We start from the raw sequence: 19,022 nt of genomic DNA on the forward strand, positions 1-19,022 counted from the left end.
CTCTACCCAACGTTAATAAAATTCAAGTTTAGTGGGACCGCACTTCCTTCTCCTCCCAAAACTCTTGCTTGGGGTTTGTGACACCTACAGCAAGGTTCAACCAATCAAACATTTGTAGAGCGCACTACTCACCCATGAGGGTCTCAAGCCGCTGAAGAGGGGTGAGGTGCTGCTACTGCTCAAACAGGGTTGTGATTCCGACATAGGGAAAAATAAAATTGAAAGCAAATCTAAATCAAACTTGAAGCAACAGTGCTTGTGTCGAAGTCATCTTATCCATTTTATCCTGGTTTCTCACGTAGCCATTATTATGCTCAGAACAGCAGGAATAGAAACTGGGCCTATTGCAGCAAGATACAGGATCCTGAAAGTGACCCTGAAAGGCTTGCAGACATCCATTGGGATTGAGTGGCGGTGTGTCCATTGGGGGCGTTGGGGCGTTGACCCGCCTCCCCCGCCGCACGCGTCCGCAGCTTCCTCGGCGTCTCTGAACTTAAGTAAACTCTCAGTTTACTTAAGTTCAGAGACGTCGAGGGAGAACTGTCAGTCATGTCAGTCAGTATGACGTTGGACCGCCCACCCCCTTCAGGGTCTGAAGGGGGTGGGCGGTCTGGCGTCATGTTGACTGACAGGCATTGTCTGGGGCAACACTCAGGCAGCAGCACACAAGTGCGCATGAGTGGGGACGGAGGGCGAATTTTTGCACCGTGCCCAGTCATGCGCACTAGTGTTTCCAAAGGCTCGCGCATGCCCATTAGGAGAGCGAGGGTTGAGCCAAGGCTCAAACCTCGCTCTCCTAATGGGCAGGCGGGCGGAGCGTAAGCCTGCTCTAAGCCAATCCTGGCGCTGCACCAGCGCCAGGATTGGCTGAGAGGGGTTTCCACTCACTTGCCAGCACTGCGCAGTGATGCGGCTGTTGAAGGCGCCAACGGACCCGAGGCGGCGCGGACCAGGTAAGATTATATTTATTTTATTAAATCCCCCCTGGCCCCCCACCCCCGCGCAACACCCCCACCGCACGCGAGCCGCGACTGCAGGCATGGCCAAGTTGGTAAAAAAAAGAATAGAAAGTAGAAGTCGTAGCATCTGCCGGGTTGAGGGCACTATGAGGCATTAGCTCCTGGGGAAAGTTTGAGTAGACAGTGAATTTTCCCTCATACTGTAAGAAAAATGTATCTAATCCGATAAATATACTAACGTGTTAATAGAGCCAGCCTTTCCTATCTCCCTTTTTTTAATTATCTATTTTTTCTAAAATGACATTTGTGTCATGTGGCACGTATATCGTGCACAATCATGATGATTAAACACTAAACTATTTGCCGTGAATGTATTTCTTCATGAGCGCGGGCCCTGCGGTGGCTCGTGCGTTCTGAGATTAGAAGGAAAGGCAGACAGAGTAAAGGATTTTACTATATATTGTATCCCATTCTGTCAGCCTGTAACCCCCGTGCACTCAACAATTGCGTTCGCTATTGTGCATGTACTGCAGATCGAGGGTTATAACCTCAGCAGGGTTCATTTAGTTTATCACTCTTGTGGATACATCAAGTAGCACTGTAAAAAAGTAAGAAGGAAATAAAATAGTTTGCGTTGTGTGCTGCGCAAATGGCGAATATTATTTTTCTCTCATTTAGAAACTCGCAATGTGCGGAGGGTACGAGAATCTGCTCTCCTCGGCTACACGGACTGCAGAGCAGTCTCCAAATGTTAAGCGGCATTGACCTTCGCTTGATTAATCCATGCAACTAGAAACAATAGACAAATAATTACAAATGACGTGACGCCAACAGACATGATAAAACAATTGAAATGAACAAAAATCGACGGTAATAAATAAAATGCAATTTAAATAAAAACAAATAATTAGCAGATCAAACGAAATTGTAGGTAAACCAGCACAAACGAAGATTCAACAAGAGCGAAAGCTACGTCATTTCAGGGTTAGCAACCAATTGTACTGTGTTTTGTTTCACGGCCGGTGGAAGAAATGCAAGATATTTGAAAATGTCCAGGCAGTCTTTCGTCCTACTTGAAGTTTGATGTGGTGTTTGTAAAAACACCTTCGTTGAATTGGCATTTTGGGAAAAGCCAATAAAATATCTTTCAGAACCAATTCGCAGAGTGCCCCTAGACTTCAAAAGCGCTATGAAGCAGAAGTGCGCTTTGCAGCAGCTCATAAAAATACATCATCTTCCAAGTTAGAATGTAAAATACTACCCCTTGTTGGCTTGTGTACAGTGTTTTGCTACCTCTTGGGCCAAGGTCAGTACACTAGGAACACTTTTAACCCCTTCGCCGCGGCGCTGGGGGGGGGTTTGGGGGCACTGCGGTGGCGCCGTGCTCATGACGGAACCACTCCGTCATGAGTCACGGTTGAGCTGTGCTCATGACGGAGTGGTTCCGTCATGACTCCGCCCACGGCGCTAATCGCCCGCACAGGCGGGGAATTAGCGCCGCGTGGGCGGAGCGGCCGCCAACGGCCGCAGCATGACGGAACCACTCCGTCATGAGCACACGGCACCCGTGGCTCATGACGGAGTGGTTCCGTCATGAGCAGGGAAGGGGTTAATAAAACCTGAACACCTTGGTGTTCATCTCTTGCAGCCTGTCTAACAGGTGTGTGTTGGTTTCTAGTTATTGTATCAGTTTATTGCATTAGGTGAGGTGAGAGAACATTTCTTGGGGTTCTGGGGCAATCACTGGTTATTCGTTAGTGTGGTGACTGTGCACCTTGGGGGCAGAGGGAGCATGAAGGCTACTAAGAGGGCACAGAGTGACACACGTGGATTACACACACTACATGGTCTGTGAAATATTTGCTAATGTATTATTGACGAGGTTTTTTGTTGTGCTCATACTTGAGCTCTGCGCATTCGGTTTCCATGCTGTCACGATTGATTGTTCAGTAAATAGTTTAACAACACCTATTTTTATCACTTTTATTTGGCACTGCTGTGGTTCCTTGATAGGAACGTAATTCTAAACTGGTTTAGCATTGCAGTACTTACCCTTATAAAATATTTGACTTGGTTCCTTGAGAGGATTTTTACTTTGTGCACCTGTGTTGTTGTACAAAGTACGTTTGCTATTTGCGATGCTAACAAGTTGTACATCGACACCATCTCAGTTCCCCATTGATGCAAGGTGTGATCCTGATACCATCGCATAATGTTTCATATTTGCCAGTGTTTGTGGAGTGATTTGGTATAACCCTGTAGCAGAGAATGGGCAGGTAATAGGCAGACTTAAGGGATTGTACCTCTATTGACTGTTGATAGAAAAGTAATGGTTGTATTTATTTAAACATATTTTAATGCCTCATACCCCTAACTACTTCCTGGCTTTTAGAATGCAGCATGGTGTTTCAGAGGTACAAGCTTGAACATTTGAGATGGAAGGGTGGAGGAGGCTGAGAGTCTGACTATTTGTCTGCATTATAATTCCTATTATAAGATCCGTTTGGGTGTCTCTGCTTTACAGTTTCAAGACTGAGATGTGTCTGCTTGTTGTGTGTTTGTCTGTCTACTTGGCAATCCCAGTAGAGAAGTGTGTGTACACCTGTGAATGAGCATGGGTCTCTGTGAAGCTGGGTGAAGGTACAAGAGCAAAGCTGTGTGAAGTGAGGGGAGGGGAGATGCAGTGACCGATCTGTTTATTAGGCCCAGCACAAATTGCTTTATTAACCTTCCTGCTTCCTCAAATTTGCTTAAAAATGCACCGTTTGTCCACTCTTTTTTCAAATTTTTCTTCGGGGAGAACCTCCCCAAACCCCCCCCCCCATGCCCCCCGCCCTTCCCCCCGGTTAGGTTGTTCGAGCTCGCTCGCCGCAGTGCAGTACGCTACTGTTACGCCTTACCACTTTCACATGTCACCAGCCGCCACTGGTCCCTGACTGTCTAGCCTGAATTTCCAGAGGGGTCACTATAGGTCATCCTGGAGCATATCAATGGCATTCTCAGCAGGCAGTCAAATCACTTTGAGCACTAGTTAGCAAAGTGGCCTGTCTCATTTATTAGCTTCATATGTGCTATGAATGAGTAACGGTTCCATCACCTCAACAATGGATAGGGGCTGAGCAACAGAATATGTGCATGTATTAGAATGGCTTAGCCATTTTTATCTCCGGTAACTTGGACGAGCGAAAAATGTCACTTTTTGTTAACCAGGAATTTGTTTTATGCTCTTGTACTACAACGTTATCTACATCGGAGCATCCAACCTCACTAATCTGTTGGAGAATGTCTCAAACGGCTCGTCAAGGAGTCAGTAGAGGCTTGTATGCTCTGTAGCCACACAGCGGTTCATAATATTTTCTTTTAAGTGTGGCCTGGCAGCACACAATTGTAGACATACCTTTGGTTGGAGAGTGCCTGGTTGTCGAATGTCCTTTCCATACTCGAGTTGCCCACATAATACTCATCCTTTCCCTTATCTGTCACTCTCTCTCATACTGTAATGCCTCAGGTCCATCCCTATCCACACTCACTTTCAGTACCGAAGAGGCCCTAATCAAGTTCAATAATTTTATTTTCCAAGAAAATGTGCGTCCTGGTCCTATCCTACCTCAAAAACCCCATTAACCACGTTCTGAATATAGAATGAGATGATCTATTGCCATAGCAAGATTCGATAATGTAATACACTTCCTTAATGTAGTAAAATCTGTTTACAAAAATAAGCCACATTAACCACGACTGGCCAACCTGTACCCATTATTTGCTAACTATACCTCCGTTCCACTCCAGAACTACCACACGCAATATATAGTTTCAGAAACCTGTCGTTCCCATTGCCACTGCACTGGAGTAGTCTTCTCCCTTGGCCTAAGTGCATGCTTTTTCCTCCCACATTGAATTAGGCCTACAGTGCTCAACTCCTGTCCCTGAAAAAAGCTTCTGGGCTTCCTGTAGTTCCTCTACTGTGCGCTATTAGTGTGTGCAGTGGTAGGGGCCACCTATCACTTCCAACCAATATGACCGCCAGAGCTACAACTGTGGTATATAAAGAGCTACAGCCGTGTTCTTCTATACTTTTGATGATAGCTATTGAATGCCATTTCTTGTCGATATGCGCCGCTCTTGAAATCAGTTTTGGTTGGCACAATACCAGTCTTAACCTAATTATCCATTTAAAGCCAAGTATGAGGTCTAATAGGACACATGAGACCTTCAGCAGACCAACGGCTGATACACAGAGTGAAAACTGAGCTCAGGTTGAAAACTGGAGGAAAAAGGAAATTGTGTGGGGACAATCCAGAGAGACAAAAAATTATTTAACCTACTGCAGAATATCAAGCGGCTGAATCCTGTTAAAAGTAAATTAGTCCTCCTTAAGCGTTTTCCCTTTACATTCTGACACTTCCTTATTCTTTTCGGATCAGAGTTTGTTGAATTAAGTGTTTGAAAAATAAACCAAGACATTTATAAAGATTGAAGCAATTTAATTAAATGTACAGTTTTGAGGTACTATAAGATGTATTTCCTTTTTCTCTATCATACTATACAGACAAACATTGACAAAACAAACAGCTCAGCACTCGCATTATAAAGGTGAGACCTGTTGCCTTTGCCAGTGCTTGCTTATCACTGCTGATCAGTATTTGTGCATTGTAAATGCACGATTTTACTCATGCCACTATTCTACCTTTGTGGGACAGTTCCTCGTTACTTTTCCAATAATGACAATTTGGTGGGTATCTGTATCATTTAGAACAAGAAATCCTCTTCCTTTATATCTTCAGCCATGCTGTTGAGCAGCTGCCCACTTTAGAGCCCTTCCACCAGATAGTGTAGAGTGCTAGGCTTGGCTCAAGGTAAGGCGCCATTGACAGTCTCCAAATGATGTATTTTGATGGTCTTCTACGCTAATGAATGCCAATGTAACTTTTTCACTATGCCATTACCAATGTTACGTTATTCCTACATCATTTTTATAACGGATTGGTTATGCAGACGCTCCCTCTGTCAAAGTAGGGTTGATTGTATTGTCTCCGTAGATCTAGGCTATTGCCAATTTAGCTTCTTTAGTGCTAATTGTGCTAGGCATTTATAGCAAGGTTGGAAAAAGACCTTTTTTAACAGCTGGTCACTTGAATAAACATCTTTCCCACTTAAAGAAACTTAATGTAGCACATTTCATTTTCAGGAATCAAAGGCATTTCTCAGTCTTCTGCATTTATACCCACGTCGGAGAGCAATTCCTTTCATCCCCAAATGAAGACTTTGGCATCGCCGGTTGATGCGAAGCAGCAGCTGCAGCGAAAAATCCAAAAGAAGCAGCAGGAGCAGAAACTCCAGTCCCCATTGCCAGGAGATTGCCTAACCAAGAAAGCAGAAGGGTCTTCGAGCAACGGGGTGACAAGTGTTTCTAATGGAAGCCCCGCTATCCTTTCTCCTCAACCCATTGGCATCGTAGTGGCCGCAGTTTCTAGTCCGCTTCCGGTAATTGTACTGTGTAATTTGGTTTATTTTAAATTTGCTGCTCAGTATTCTGTTTTACATCTATAAAGAACAATGCATTAGTGATGCAACTTAAGTTAGAAGTTCCCAACAATATTTTATTTAATTATTTATGTATTTATTTTTCAGTTTTTATATAGAGACAAAGGCATTAGAGCGCTTACCAAGAGAGCAGCAGGAAGTAAGTTCTGGTTAACAAACATTATAAAACAACCTATTAGCACGAGGGAAAATAAGGAACAAGCCGTTCATTCTAGCAGGAATGTTATAAACAGTTAACTAACCATCATAGTAAATCATCTAACAGATAACAAAGCGAGCAGAGAGAACAAACATTTCATAGCACCGAAGACCGGTCAAGTCAATATATGAGATCTGAACAGCTAACCCTACTTCAACCCAAGTGTCTCAAACAGGAGGATTTTGAGTTCTCTTTTGAACGTGAACAGGCAATAGGTTGAGTGAAGGGCTGGTGGGAGAGAGACCCAAAGTCTTTATTGTCTGCTAGAGAATGCCAGTCTGGTGCAGCATTCGCGCCTGAAAGTTGATGTTCGAGTAGGAGGGATCAGCATTTTTCGATCCTTGTTGATTTCGAGGCTTTGTTTTCCAATCTGTTAGCAGGGAGTGGAACTATGGAGAGCTTTGAGCATTGCATGCAGTCTTAAATTGGGATCTTTCATTAATGAGAAGCCTTATAACTGATGGTTGATGATAGGCCAGAGTGAGACATAAGGATAGCCATGGAGCAGCAATTAATTTCGCTCTGAAAATGTCCATATCTTTGGATAGAGGAAAGCTCTATCCCGCTTTTCCTGCTAATGCTTTTCTTTTCAACTCTGGCTTTTATGGTGAGGATTGTACAAATCTTCAGGAGTCTGTAGCAGACGCTTATGACATGAGATGTCTGTGGTCATCCAAGGTCCGATTTAGTAGGTTTTTCCAAATTGTATGTTTTTGTGCTCATGTGTGTCTAGTCTGGGTAGGAAGCAGTCCCATGTTGTACCCTTCAGGATAATGTATATTGAGGGGGAGATTCAAGATTGCATACATGTTGAAGGCATGGGTGAGTTCTTTTTAGGTTCAGCCTGTGGGAGTAGAGGCCCTATAGAGTCCTTACCACATCAGCCATGATGTTTTTTTAAAGCAATTGACTTTTTGCTCCTTTCTGAGAAAAAAAGTGCAAACTTGAACTTTGATATGTTTTGCAGCATGAATATTGTCTGGATTCTCATTCTGTGCATACTTTTGCCATCTAGTAATTTTATTCCCGAATCTGTTTTTCCTTGTTTTTGTTTGCATACATGTTTACTGTTTAGCACAGCAAAATATATTCATACTTCTCTGTGAGTATTGGGGAGCGAGACATTCTGTTATTGGCTAATGTGCAGCTGTGATCGAGATAATTTCTTCGGCTAGTCTGATGTGCATTTCATATTTCATCTGCTTATGTGCTACAGATATCTTGTTATATGCATTCTGTAACTCTTGTTTATCTAGCTTCTGACCAGTATTAACTTATTGGGAACACAGATAGGTTGTGCCAGGACAAAAGCAGTGCCCACTGCCTCCGATGTAGCACTTGTGCCTATTTACGTTTTAGATCAGATTTATTTCCTTTTTAGGTTGAGCCTGAGACTGTTTGTTTGTATTGTTGGTATCCCAGACGAGAGGCACTTTAAAAAATGCATTGCTTGCAGCAGACCATCATTCAGCCTTCCACCATTGATGGTGTGTGCTAAAATTATTTGCCATCTGTTCCCACCTGCCTTTGCCCTTAGCCACTTTTGTCTTGCAGCTTTTATTTTTGTGTGACTTTAGAGCTTTGTGATTAACATCCTCCTAGAATGCTGCTCTTATTGATGCGGAAGTGACATGTACAATACTTTCTATTTAAGGGTGCCTGTTTTTGCCTAGGTGTTTCCTTTTTAACTAAACAAGCCTACTTCCCCCCGCAACCTATCATAAATATCCCTTCCAAAATAAGCCCTCTTGCGCCCCCGTAAAGATCTCCAATTCAGTTCTTCAGCAGAAAACCAATAATGGCTTTCTTCATAAAAATGAGGGGCATGAAAGTGTTTGGCAGGCTGTAAGAAGTCTCGTCTAAGGGACCTATCCAATCACAAATTATTTAGTACCGCCCTGTCAAGCATGTGCACCCTCACCCATGTAGTGTGCTTTCTTCAGCAGGATTACCATTCACTCTCTGACATGAGTACCCGATTTAACTAGGTTGTCTCAGTATGCCTGAAGGACAAGAACCCAATAACATAGTCCATTTGCACTGATTTATTCTATGACATGGTTCATTCCCATTAACAAATATGGACAAGCTGGTTACATAATGCAAGGTTTAGAAACATTAAAATCGAAGCTTTCCAGACCTGGTACTGTGCTGACTTAAGTTTGTTGTACACAGACAATTGCCCTTTTGTATATATTGTAATTGTATCTATATAGCACTTACTACCCCTGGCGAGGCGTTAAGGTGCTTTTTCAGTGAGTAGCACGCAAATCCGAAACCCAAGAGGATTAGTGGTGAATTGGTATACTGAGCTATGAAAGTAATTTGAGCGCTGGACATGCGAGTTTGTTATTTGAATTGAAAAAGCATAGTAGAGGGGTAGAAAAGGGAAGGGTTTGCATTTATACAGCGCTTGTTTTGCAGTGTAAATCTTTCTGGATTCACTATGCTGTGCATTATTCCGCCATCTAGTGGTTGGGTCCGGAATTGTCGTATATCATCTTTAATTTTTTTTTTGTGGCCCAGGTGGGCATCGACATACCACCATTTGGTGCCTCTTCGTGACGTCGAGGCGCTCCCACCTTTGGTCGCCATCTTCAGATTCTTTTTTTCCGCCGTTGGGTCTGGATCGTCAGTAAAGGAGCTCCAGAACTTTGGAGAGAAGAATCCACGGAAAACAGCAGGAAAATGACGAAAATCACCTTACAACATACCGTCTGCGAGTCCAGTAACAGAGACGACGAAAGAGGAGGAAAACATCGAGAACTTCGACGTTCCATGGAGAATTCGCACACAGGGGGCTCCCTGGGCGCGGTGATGGACAAAACACCCTTTAAATTCTGCTCCAACTGCCACCACAAGTACGCGCAGAAGGACCAACACCCAGTTTGCAATATTTGCGTGCTGCTCGACCATCGAAGCGAGAACTGCAATGCCTGCGCAACATTCACACCGAAGACCCTCAGAGTAAGAGAGAGGCAAAGAAGGGCAAACTACAGCATGCAGGGCCTCTCCAGTGGAGAAGAGGACAACATCGCCGGAGGACGCCACAGTCGTCGAGGTCGAAAAGAAAACGCCGAAGGAGGTAAGAGAGTCGTCGAACCCCAGGCACTCCACTGATACTTGAAAGACTGAGTCAAAGTCCTCCAAAGGAGCATTGCCTTCGAAACACTCGACGTCCGCAACTGCATCCAAGGACAAACAGCCCGTCGGTTCCTTTGACATGGACTCCCAAACGGCGAAAACCCAAAATAAGTCAAAGTCGTCAAAGAGAAGTCCCGAAAGGGACTATTCCACGTCGAAAAATGAAGGGTTTAAAGCGGCTACAACTTCGACGTCCACAATCGCCCAGAGAAAGGCCGAAACTCTAGACGCTGACCACGCGTCCGACATGGAGAAGAAAAAAAAGCTTGAAGCCGAAATGACGAGCATCTTGCAACGCAAGAGTTACTTCGATGAGAAGACGAGGCAGTTCACTATTCCACCGAAGCCCACAGCCGAAGCCCAAAGGTGCGTCGAGGACCTTCAACCACCGATGACACCAGAACCAGTCGAGGAACAGGAGAAGGAAGACCTGTATTACGGCGATGCCGAAGGTGAGAAAGACGAACAAACTTACCAAGGCTCGACATCCTCAGAGGCGCAAGACTTGCAGGTGGCAGGATGTAAACACCGAATCCCCGGAAGAGGGAGTAGAATCCTATCCTTCGAGACCTTCGCTGCCGGACAACATAGGAATCTATAGAAAACAGTCCCTAGCACACGTATTAATTATAGATGCTTAAACGTATTGCGTGTTTTCACAAAAGCTTCAATCAAATGTACACAAGCATGAATTAGTCTTTTTCTTCTTGGTTGTTCTTTTATTAGTTGCCAGTCTTCTCAGTTATTCATAACAGCCACAAGCCAACACGTGTTTCGTCGCTACAAGGGAATGTAGTCCCGCGACTTTTTCAAGGCTGTGTTCACATAAGAGAGTAAAAAAAACAAAACTAGTATATGTATCGTGAAGATAAAAATGTTGTAAACAATAATAATATCACAACACCAGGGCAGTGGAAACGAAAGCCAACAAGGGGTATAAATAAAGCCTCCATCCAGTTGAATGATTAAAACTTAGGGAAAAATTGTCATGGTAATACACAAAGTGTACCTCTGTAGGTAATAAACAAATTGTCTATGACTCTAATCATGATGGAGAGAGCTGCCAAAACGTGCATTTAGTCAGATTTTTTATTTCTTTATCTATTCTAAAAGGTGATGGATAAAATCGTTGGGTTTAACGATAAGATGTGAAGTGAAACCTCTAGGTGTTCAAATGGTCCATGGAGAGTGAATTAACGGTCTTGGATTAAGTGAAGCACTCGTGCTTTGCAATAGTGCAGTAATTGTGATTCGAGCTTATTGCGTTTAAACATAGCTACCTATTTCCTGTTTGATTGTAGCATCTGAAAAGAATAATATCACAATATCGGAATGAAGTAAATTGAGCCATTTACTGTGACAATTTTAGTGAATAGCGGTAATGAAAAATTAAAATGAGACCTACTTAATAAGCGGTGATAATTCCAAACCGCCAATGGTTTCTGGTGTGGCGGCGTCACACGTAGCAATAAGAATCTGCAATTCTTTCTTTGTGTATTCAGTTTCCCTTTCAGTACTGTAAACATTAAGTGAAGTCCAAATTAGACTGTAGTTGGTGACTTATGTATCAGTCTAACTACAACTATGAAATATGCCCATACCGATACCCTCAAAACTTGTGTGTATATTCAACAAGCGAAAATCTGGTCTCCATGAAATACCCATATCTGAAAATGGTCGAGTCTCCATCACAAGTTATCCATTACATCTTATCCCTCCTACACTTTCTATAACAAGGGTAACAGGTTCCATATATTAGTTAAAAGGGTGATAACCCTCTACATTGCCCTTACGGTAACAAACGATCGGTATATATGTGATAAAGTAAGAGCCTTAAAAACTAGCGTGTGTATTGCAAATGCGAAGATCTAGTCTCTATGAAAACCCCATATCTAAAAGTGGTCGAGTCTCCTTCACAAGTTAACCATTGCTTCTTATCCCTTCTAAATTCTATATCACACGGATAACTGGTTCCGTTCATGAATTAACTGCGTACTTTCCTTTCATAGTGCCATTAGGATTACAAACGATCGGTATATATGTGACGAGTTGAAGCCTTTCACAAAAGGTCGTTCGTGAAGTCTTGGTCTCGACTTCCAAAATGCTCACCTTATTCTACTGGTAAGGTAGTCCAACCGTGACGCCTGTCCATAATTTCTGATGCCGAGTGCGCACATGCAAGTGGTATCCCTTCCGTATTTAGAAGTTAGAAAGAACGGGAACGTGTGTTCACGTTTGTTGCCAAGTCCCGTTCCAAATCTCATTGGGTGAAAAAAGGTAGGACTAGAGATGTCTGTCTAATCCACCGGCCATTTTAACACGTGCCTGGATGTCACATGTTAATCTATATTTCGGTGTTCAAGGTGATATTAAATGGGTAGACCGTTGGTGTGCTTTGTGAGAATAAGCAGATATTTAGAGGCAACTGTTCTCTCCATCTATTAGAATCAGTACATTAAAAAGCCTACTGCGTATCGTAACATCTGAATTTTTTTTTTTTTTTTTTAGTGAAACATTTAAATTAAAAAAAATTGTATACAAGTAACATTACTACATAATAACAACCACAAATGTAATTCAACTGAAAGCGTAAAAGCAAAGGTTGCTCATTAGAAAAACAATAATATCCAACATGTTCATAATATAAACACAATAAGTCTGTCTACAGGACTTGGTGAAGTTTTATTAAAAATAACCGGAGTTACAATAAGTGATAATGTACCTAGTAGGTGTTGTAAATAGGTGATTATGTATGATGGGATATAATTACTTAGGAGCTCAAGTATTACCTAGTCTGACAAAGTCAGATAGAATTATCAGATATAGTATAATTTGCCTAAGAAGTAGTGTAGTTCATGGTCTATATTAAGACCTTGTTCCACACTATGTCATTTCAAAATCCAGTGGGCCTCTTTCTGTCTCAATGTGAGTTCCCTGTTCCCCCCCCCCCCCCCCCCCCCCCCCCCTCGGGTTTCTCGGGACATGTTCAATTCCGTAGAATTTGAAAACACGATTAGATGATTGGGCAGAGCAGATTGACATGTGTGCTGCAAGAGGGTATCTCATGTCTCCCTGTTTGACTGCCCTTGTGTGTTCCCCTATACGTTCACGTAATGGTCTGATTGTACTGCCAATATATTGTTTTTTACACTTGCATTCGATTACGTACACCACAAATTTAGTTAGGCAATTAATGTTGGTATGGATTTTGAATCTTCTGCCCCCTGGCCCAACGAAGTCAGTCTTTCTGTCATCTGCCCATTTGCATGAACTACAATGACCACATGTATAGAAGCCCTCTGTGTGTTTACTTAACCAATTTGTATTTGTAACCGGTTTTGGGTAACTTGGGCTAAGTAAGTTCCTCAGTGAGACCCCTCTTCTTAATGTGATGTTAGGTTTGTCCGTGATAAACTTCCTGAGAGTGTTGTCTGCCATGAGTAGATGCCAGTGTCTGTTAAGGCTGTATATTAGGGGATCAGTACCAGCGTATTCAATCATAACATCCACGGCTAGGAAAAGGGCCAATATACCCACAAATACAGGACCACCTCCAGTCAAGGTGAGCAGAAGAATGGACCTAATTGGGATGAAAATGGAAAGGAGTGCGGCGATCCAATGGCGCATCGCCAATTCTAATGCACTCATCAACAGGCACGCATACCACCACTGGGAGGAAGTGGGCGAACTCCTAAAACATCTGCCAGAGCAATACCAAAAAAGGGCGAGCCACCTGGTAGAGGAAGGAAAGAACATGGATAATACATGGCTGAAGTCGACCCTGGATGCAGCGGAGACATCCAGCAGGCAGATGATGCTTGGGGTAACAGAGAGAAGGCATGCCTGGCTAAGAATTTCAGGCTTCAAGACAGAAGTGCAAAACAACATCCTTAACACACCCTTCAACAGGGAACAGCTTTTCGGTGCTCCAGTTGACGAAAAACTCAATCCGCTCAAGAAGGACATTGAGACAGCTAGGTCCATGGGGGCACTACAGTTCAGAGGAATGAGAAGAGGAACACCTTCAAGAAGACCAGCAGGTAGGGGGAGCCATCAACCTGTGGCACCACACCAAACCTTACAACAGGGTTATCAAGGAGGTAACCAGGGCCAACAGCAGGAGCAGCAGCATAACTGGCAGTACCAGCCCGAGCACAATCCTTTCGAGTGCGCACACGAGGAAGATAAAATGGACAGAGGGGGTCAGCAACCCACATCCAAGTCACTTCGCTGTAAGACCAACGCACACCCACTAAACATCTCTAGGGGTACAGCAAAGGATAAGACAAAAACAAAAAAAAAACAGTTCCTCCAGCATATAACACCGGTAGGAGGCAGGATAAAACACTTCTTCCAGGAGTGGAGGAAGATCACATCAGACAAATGGATACTAAACCTCATACAATACGGTTACTGTATAGAGCTAGAAAAACAACCTCAAAACAAGAGACCGAACAGCAGAGTACCCTAACCAAAGAGTGTTCTCATTTTCTACAAGAAGCACAGGAACTTCTAAACAAAAGGGCCATAGAAATAGTACCATACAAGGAACGGAACAAGGGTGTCTACTCCACCTACTTCCTCATACCAAAGGTGGACGAAACCTTACGACCAATTCTGGATCTAAGGTTCTTAAACAAGTTCATAAAAACTCTACACCTCAGATACAGGAAGGGTATTACATGTCAACTATCAACTTAAGACGCCTACTTACACATCCCCATCAACAACAAACACAAACATCTACTAATATTTATGATCAACAAAACTCACTACCAGTTCACTGTGCTGGCATTCGGACTCCAATCCGCACCAAGGGTTTTCACAAAATGCCTTGCAGCAGTAGCAGGAGGCAAGTAATACATGTATACCCATATCTCGACGACTGGCTGGTAAAAGCAAGCTCTTACAACCAATGCAAGCAGCACATGCAAGAAGTCATACAAATACTAGTCCAACTAGGGTTTTCAATCCATTGGAGAAAGTCATCAATAGAACCAGAACAGGTGAAGATATTCTTGGGGGCGGAGTTCAACACCAGACTGGGCAAGGTGTTTCCGAGCACGAAAAGAACATTGGCACTATTGAAGGAGACACGTCTTTACCATAAGGGGCAAGCTCTGACAGTGAGGACAGTGGGCAAACTGATGGGAATGATAGCGTCATTCATACATTTGGTCCCAAATATCCGCCTCCACATGAGACCATTCCAAGAATGGATCCAACAACAATGGTCACAGGCAACAGGGAGTTGGGAAGATCTAGTGGTTCCCACGCAAGCAGTACATCAAGAAATAGCATGGTAGAACAAGAAGAATAAAACACAAGGGAAACCATTCACACAACCAACTCCTACAGTGACCATCACAACAGATGCCTCCCAGCTGGGGTGGGGAGCACACACAAACACCCTCAAGGTAAGGAGATTGTGGTCACAATAGGATGCGATAAAACACATCAACTACCTAGAGCTGAAGACAGTGTTCCTAGCCTTAAAATCCTTTCAGAAACAACTATACGGACTCAGGGTACTAATCCAAATAGACAATACAACCACCATGTTCTACATCAACAAACAAGAAGGAACACCACCGGTGACACTATCAGTGCTAGCTCAGGAGATATGGAGATGGACAATTCCAAGGCAAATAGACTTGCTAGCAATACATATACCAGGAAAGGACAATGTGGAAGCAGACAGGCTCAGCAGACAGACTTCAGCATCAGCGTGTTACCGAGGCAGTGACGTGGGGCAGGGTGGGGGGTTGCAAAATGCGGCATACGGCCGATTGCAGGTAAGTTCCGGGGAAAAAAAAATACGAATTTCGTTGCGCGCGCAGCATCGCCAAATGCAATGCAGCACGCGCAACAAAATTCGTTATCTCAGATAATGGAGATGGCACAAACACCTGCACACAGGTTCCCCACAAGAAAGGACCTGTTAACGATGCAAAACGGAAGGGTGCTACACCCAGAGCCAGAGAGCCTCAGCCTAGCAGCATGGCTCCTGAAGACTTGGAGTTTGCACACCTCAAACTACCAGCAAGCACAATGGCGGTGCTAAGAGAGGCAAGGAGGCCTACCACAAGGAAGTGCTACATAGCAAAGTGGAAAAGATTCTCCGAATGGTGCATTATTTCACTTTGCTTTTAAAATCACTCACCTTCCCTGTCACATCACTGCAGTGTGCAGGCACCCTTTCCTGCTGAAAAACGAGCACTGGTAAGGGCAAAATCGCCGTTTTCCCGCCAACTTCATTCCCCTCTCCCTGACTGGGACACGCCCACCTTGAGGCCACGCCCCCCCTCTTCAAAGTTATATAAGACGCGCTGACTACTAGCGCTTTAGATAACTTTTGAACCCTCCTGAGGCACAGCCGGGAGTAGCAAGGAAAACTGAGCATAACTTTGTTTTAAAACTGTAAAATTTCACTTTGCTTTTAAAATCACTCACCTTCCCTGTCACATCACTGCAGTGTGCAGGCACCCTTTCCTGCTGAAAAACGAGCACTGGTAAGGGCAAAATCGCCGTTTTCCCACCAGCTTCATTCCCCTCTCCCTGACTGGGACACGCCCACCTTGAGGCCACGTCTCTCGCACTGCTCCCTCCCTACAAATATGTGCATGTTCCGGAAGCGCAGCGGGCGCGACGAATGCGCTCATAAGGCAAGCTCGTCTGTGCTCGTCCGTGCCGAGACCGGGCCAGGGGCCAGAACCTCTGATCAATCCCCACGACAGGCTCCCCACATCTACCCCAAATCTACATTGATGTCACTGCGCACGCCTAACACCGACTGCGCTCAATATAATCCACACCTATGGTCAGATACCACAAAATTTACATGTCCCCACTGTAACGTAAAGCTACAGATAATGAATGAAAAAATCAAAACGCATGCTGTCACTGCATCTGTCTTCCGACATCACCGCTGCACTAATCAATGCACGATCTCTTGTCAAGCACCGGCAAGAAATACACGATCTTATTATCAACAACAACCTTGATTGTCTCTTTCTCACGGAGACATGTACGGATGGAGCATCCGATCCTGACATGGCAGTTGCGACCCCCCCAGCCTATAACGCCTATCGCCTAGATAGAGTGGGGCAGCGCGGAGGAGGACTAGCCATCATCGCCCGCGACCACATAACGGTCAGAACATCTCACATTCACTCCACCTCCTGCGAAGCCCTTCTTTTCGATCTTAAACTCACCCCATCGTTTCATTTTAAAGGCATCCTACTATATCGACCACCAGGCTCTCGCACCAACTTTCTAGCAAATCTGGGTGCAATACTAGAAGCTCCAGCGCTGGAAGACTCATTTACATTATTGGGCGACTTGAACTTCCATCTTGAGAATGCATCTGACAAAGATACCCAGTCCTTGATATCAGACATGCACACCATGAGTCTTCGGCAACTGGTAACCACCCCCACACATATAGCCGGTCACACGTTAGACGGCATTTTTACTAATATGCAAGGCGTTAATATAATAGATACCTTACCAATGCCATGGACCGACCACTTCGCCATTTTTATAAAAATATCAGTCACATTAAATAGACTCAGACCCCACTCTGTACCGAAACCACAAACCATCAAAGTTTGGAAGGACATCGATCACGCTGAGCTAACGAGCCTACTTGAAAAAACTCGTCCTGACTCAACATTTGATCCAAACTTGGCCACACGACAATTTCAGGAGTGGATAGGTACCGCCACCCACTCCTTAGCCCCAACTAAAAAACTCTCTAGAAACAGAGCAACGCCATCAGCCCCATGGTTTACAGAGGAGCTCCGTATTAAGAGGCAATTCTGTAGAAACAGGGAGAGACATTGGCGCAGATCCTACAGCGCTGAAAGCAAGACCAGCTATAAGGAAGCACTCGGACAATACAAAGCACTTATTGTCGAGACAAAAAAATCCTATTTCACTGAACAAATCAATTCTGCTAAAAACTCAAGTAAAAAACTTTTTGAGATAACTAAGGTCTTAGCGGGAAATGCACCGGACCTGAATCCTCCACAATCCCAAGTCTTTTGTGATTCTCTGGCTGATTTCTTTTTCACAAAGGTAAATGATATATATCAAGCATTCTCCACAAAAACAGTAATCAGCCCCCCCATATCTAACAACGGGACCAACAATATCGAACTTTCTCAGTTCTTAGACCTTGGAGAAACACAAATCAAGGAAACAACGGCCACACTCAAATCAGGCTCAGCATTAGATCCTTGTCCTCTAAAAGTCATTCGTCCGATTATGGACTATCTCTTCCCTGACATTGTATCAATCTGCAACACAATGTTCAGAACTGGGATATACCCAGACTCCCTTAAAAATACCTTGGTCAAACCCCTACTTAAGAAAGTTAATTTGGACAAGGACCAACCAAAAAACTACCGCCCCATAGCCAGTCTCCCCTTTTTAGCAAAGGTAGTGGAAAAGGCTATGAACTCACAACTCTCAGAGTTCATAGAAAAACATCAACTACTGGACAACACCCAATTTGGTTTCCGCAAGTTCCACGGAACCGAAACTGCCTTAATAAAAGCTACAGAAGACATAAGAGTGATCCGGGACCAGGGAGGTACAGCAATACTCGTACTGCTCGATCTGTCGGCAGCCTTCGACACGGTCGACCACAAGATCCTGGTCGACCGTGCCGAAAACCTGGGCATCCGCCACATGGCTAGAAATCTGCTCTCCTCCTTCTTGGCCGGTAGACCACAGGTGGTCACACTGGGGCCCTTCCAATCGCACAAGCTGTCACTACCGTGTGGGGTTCCCCAAGGCTCATCCCTTAGTCCGACACTATTCAATATCTACGTGTCGGACCTGGCCTTTGTCATCAAGGCCTATGGGATGAGCCTTACTTCGTACGCGGATGACACCCAGCTTGTGTTGGCCATTAACGGGAATGGAGACAAGGTAGCTGAAAACTTTCAAGAGGGCATGCGGGCGATCGGTGAGTGGATGGCCTCTAACTGTCTAAAGTTAAATGCCGAAAAAACGGAGGTTGTCATATTTGGACATCTCTCCCCAGGATGGTCAAACACCTGGTGGCCCCCCACGCACGGAACACCACCTACACCAGCCATCACCGTCAGAAATCTTCGGGGTGATTTTTGACGATAAATTAAATTTTATGGCCCACTCAAATAAAATAG

General features: G+C 44.2%; 1 protein-coding gene across 2 annotated transcripts in view; it reads left to right on the forward strand.

The window, feature by feature from the left end:
• RFX7 (regulatory factor X7) overlaps positions 1 to 19,022 on the forward strand; it is a 472,709-nt gene that overhangs the window by 396,804 nt on the left and 56,883 nt on the right. For both annotated transcript variants that reach the window (XM_085644129.1, XM_085644130.1), the window contains exon 8: positions 6,148 to 6,443. In XM_085644129.1, coding sequence (XP_085500255.1) covers positions 6,148 to 6,443 — 296 coding nt within the window. The remainder of the gene's footprint in view (positions 1 to 6,147; positions 6,444 to 19,022) is intronic.

The sequence above is a fragment of the Triturus cristatus genome, chromosome 3_1 (assembly GCF_964204655.1).
Source record: "Triturus cristatus chromosome 3_1, aTriCri1.1, whole genome shotgun sequence".
NCBI classification, from domain to species: domain Eukaryota; kingdom Metazoa; phylum Chordata; class Amphibia; order Caudata; family Salamandridae; genus Triturus; species Triturus cristatus.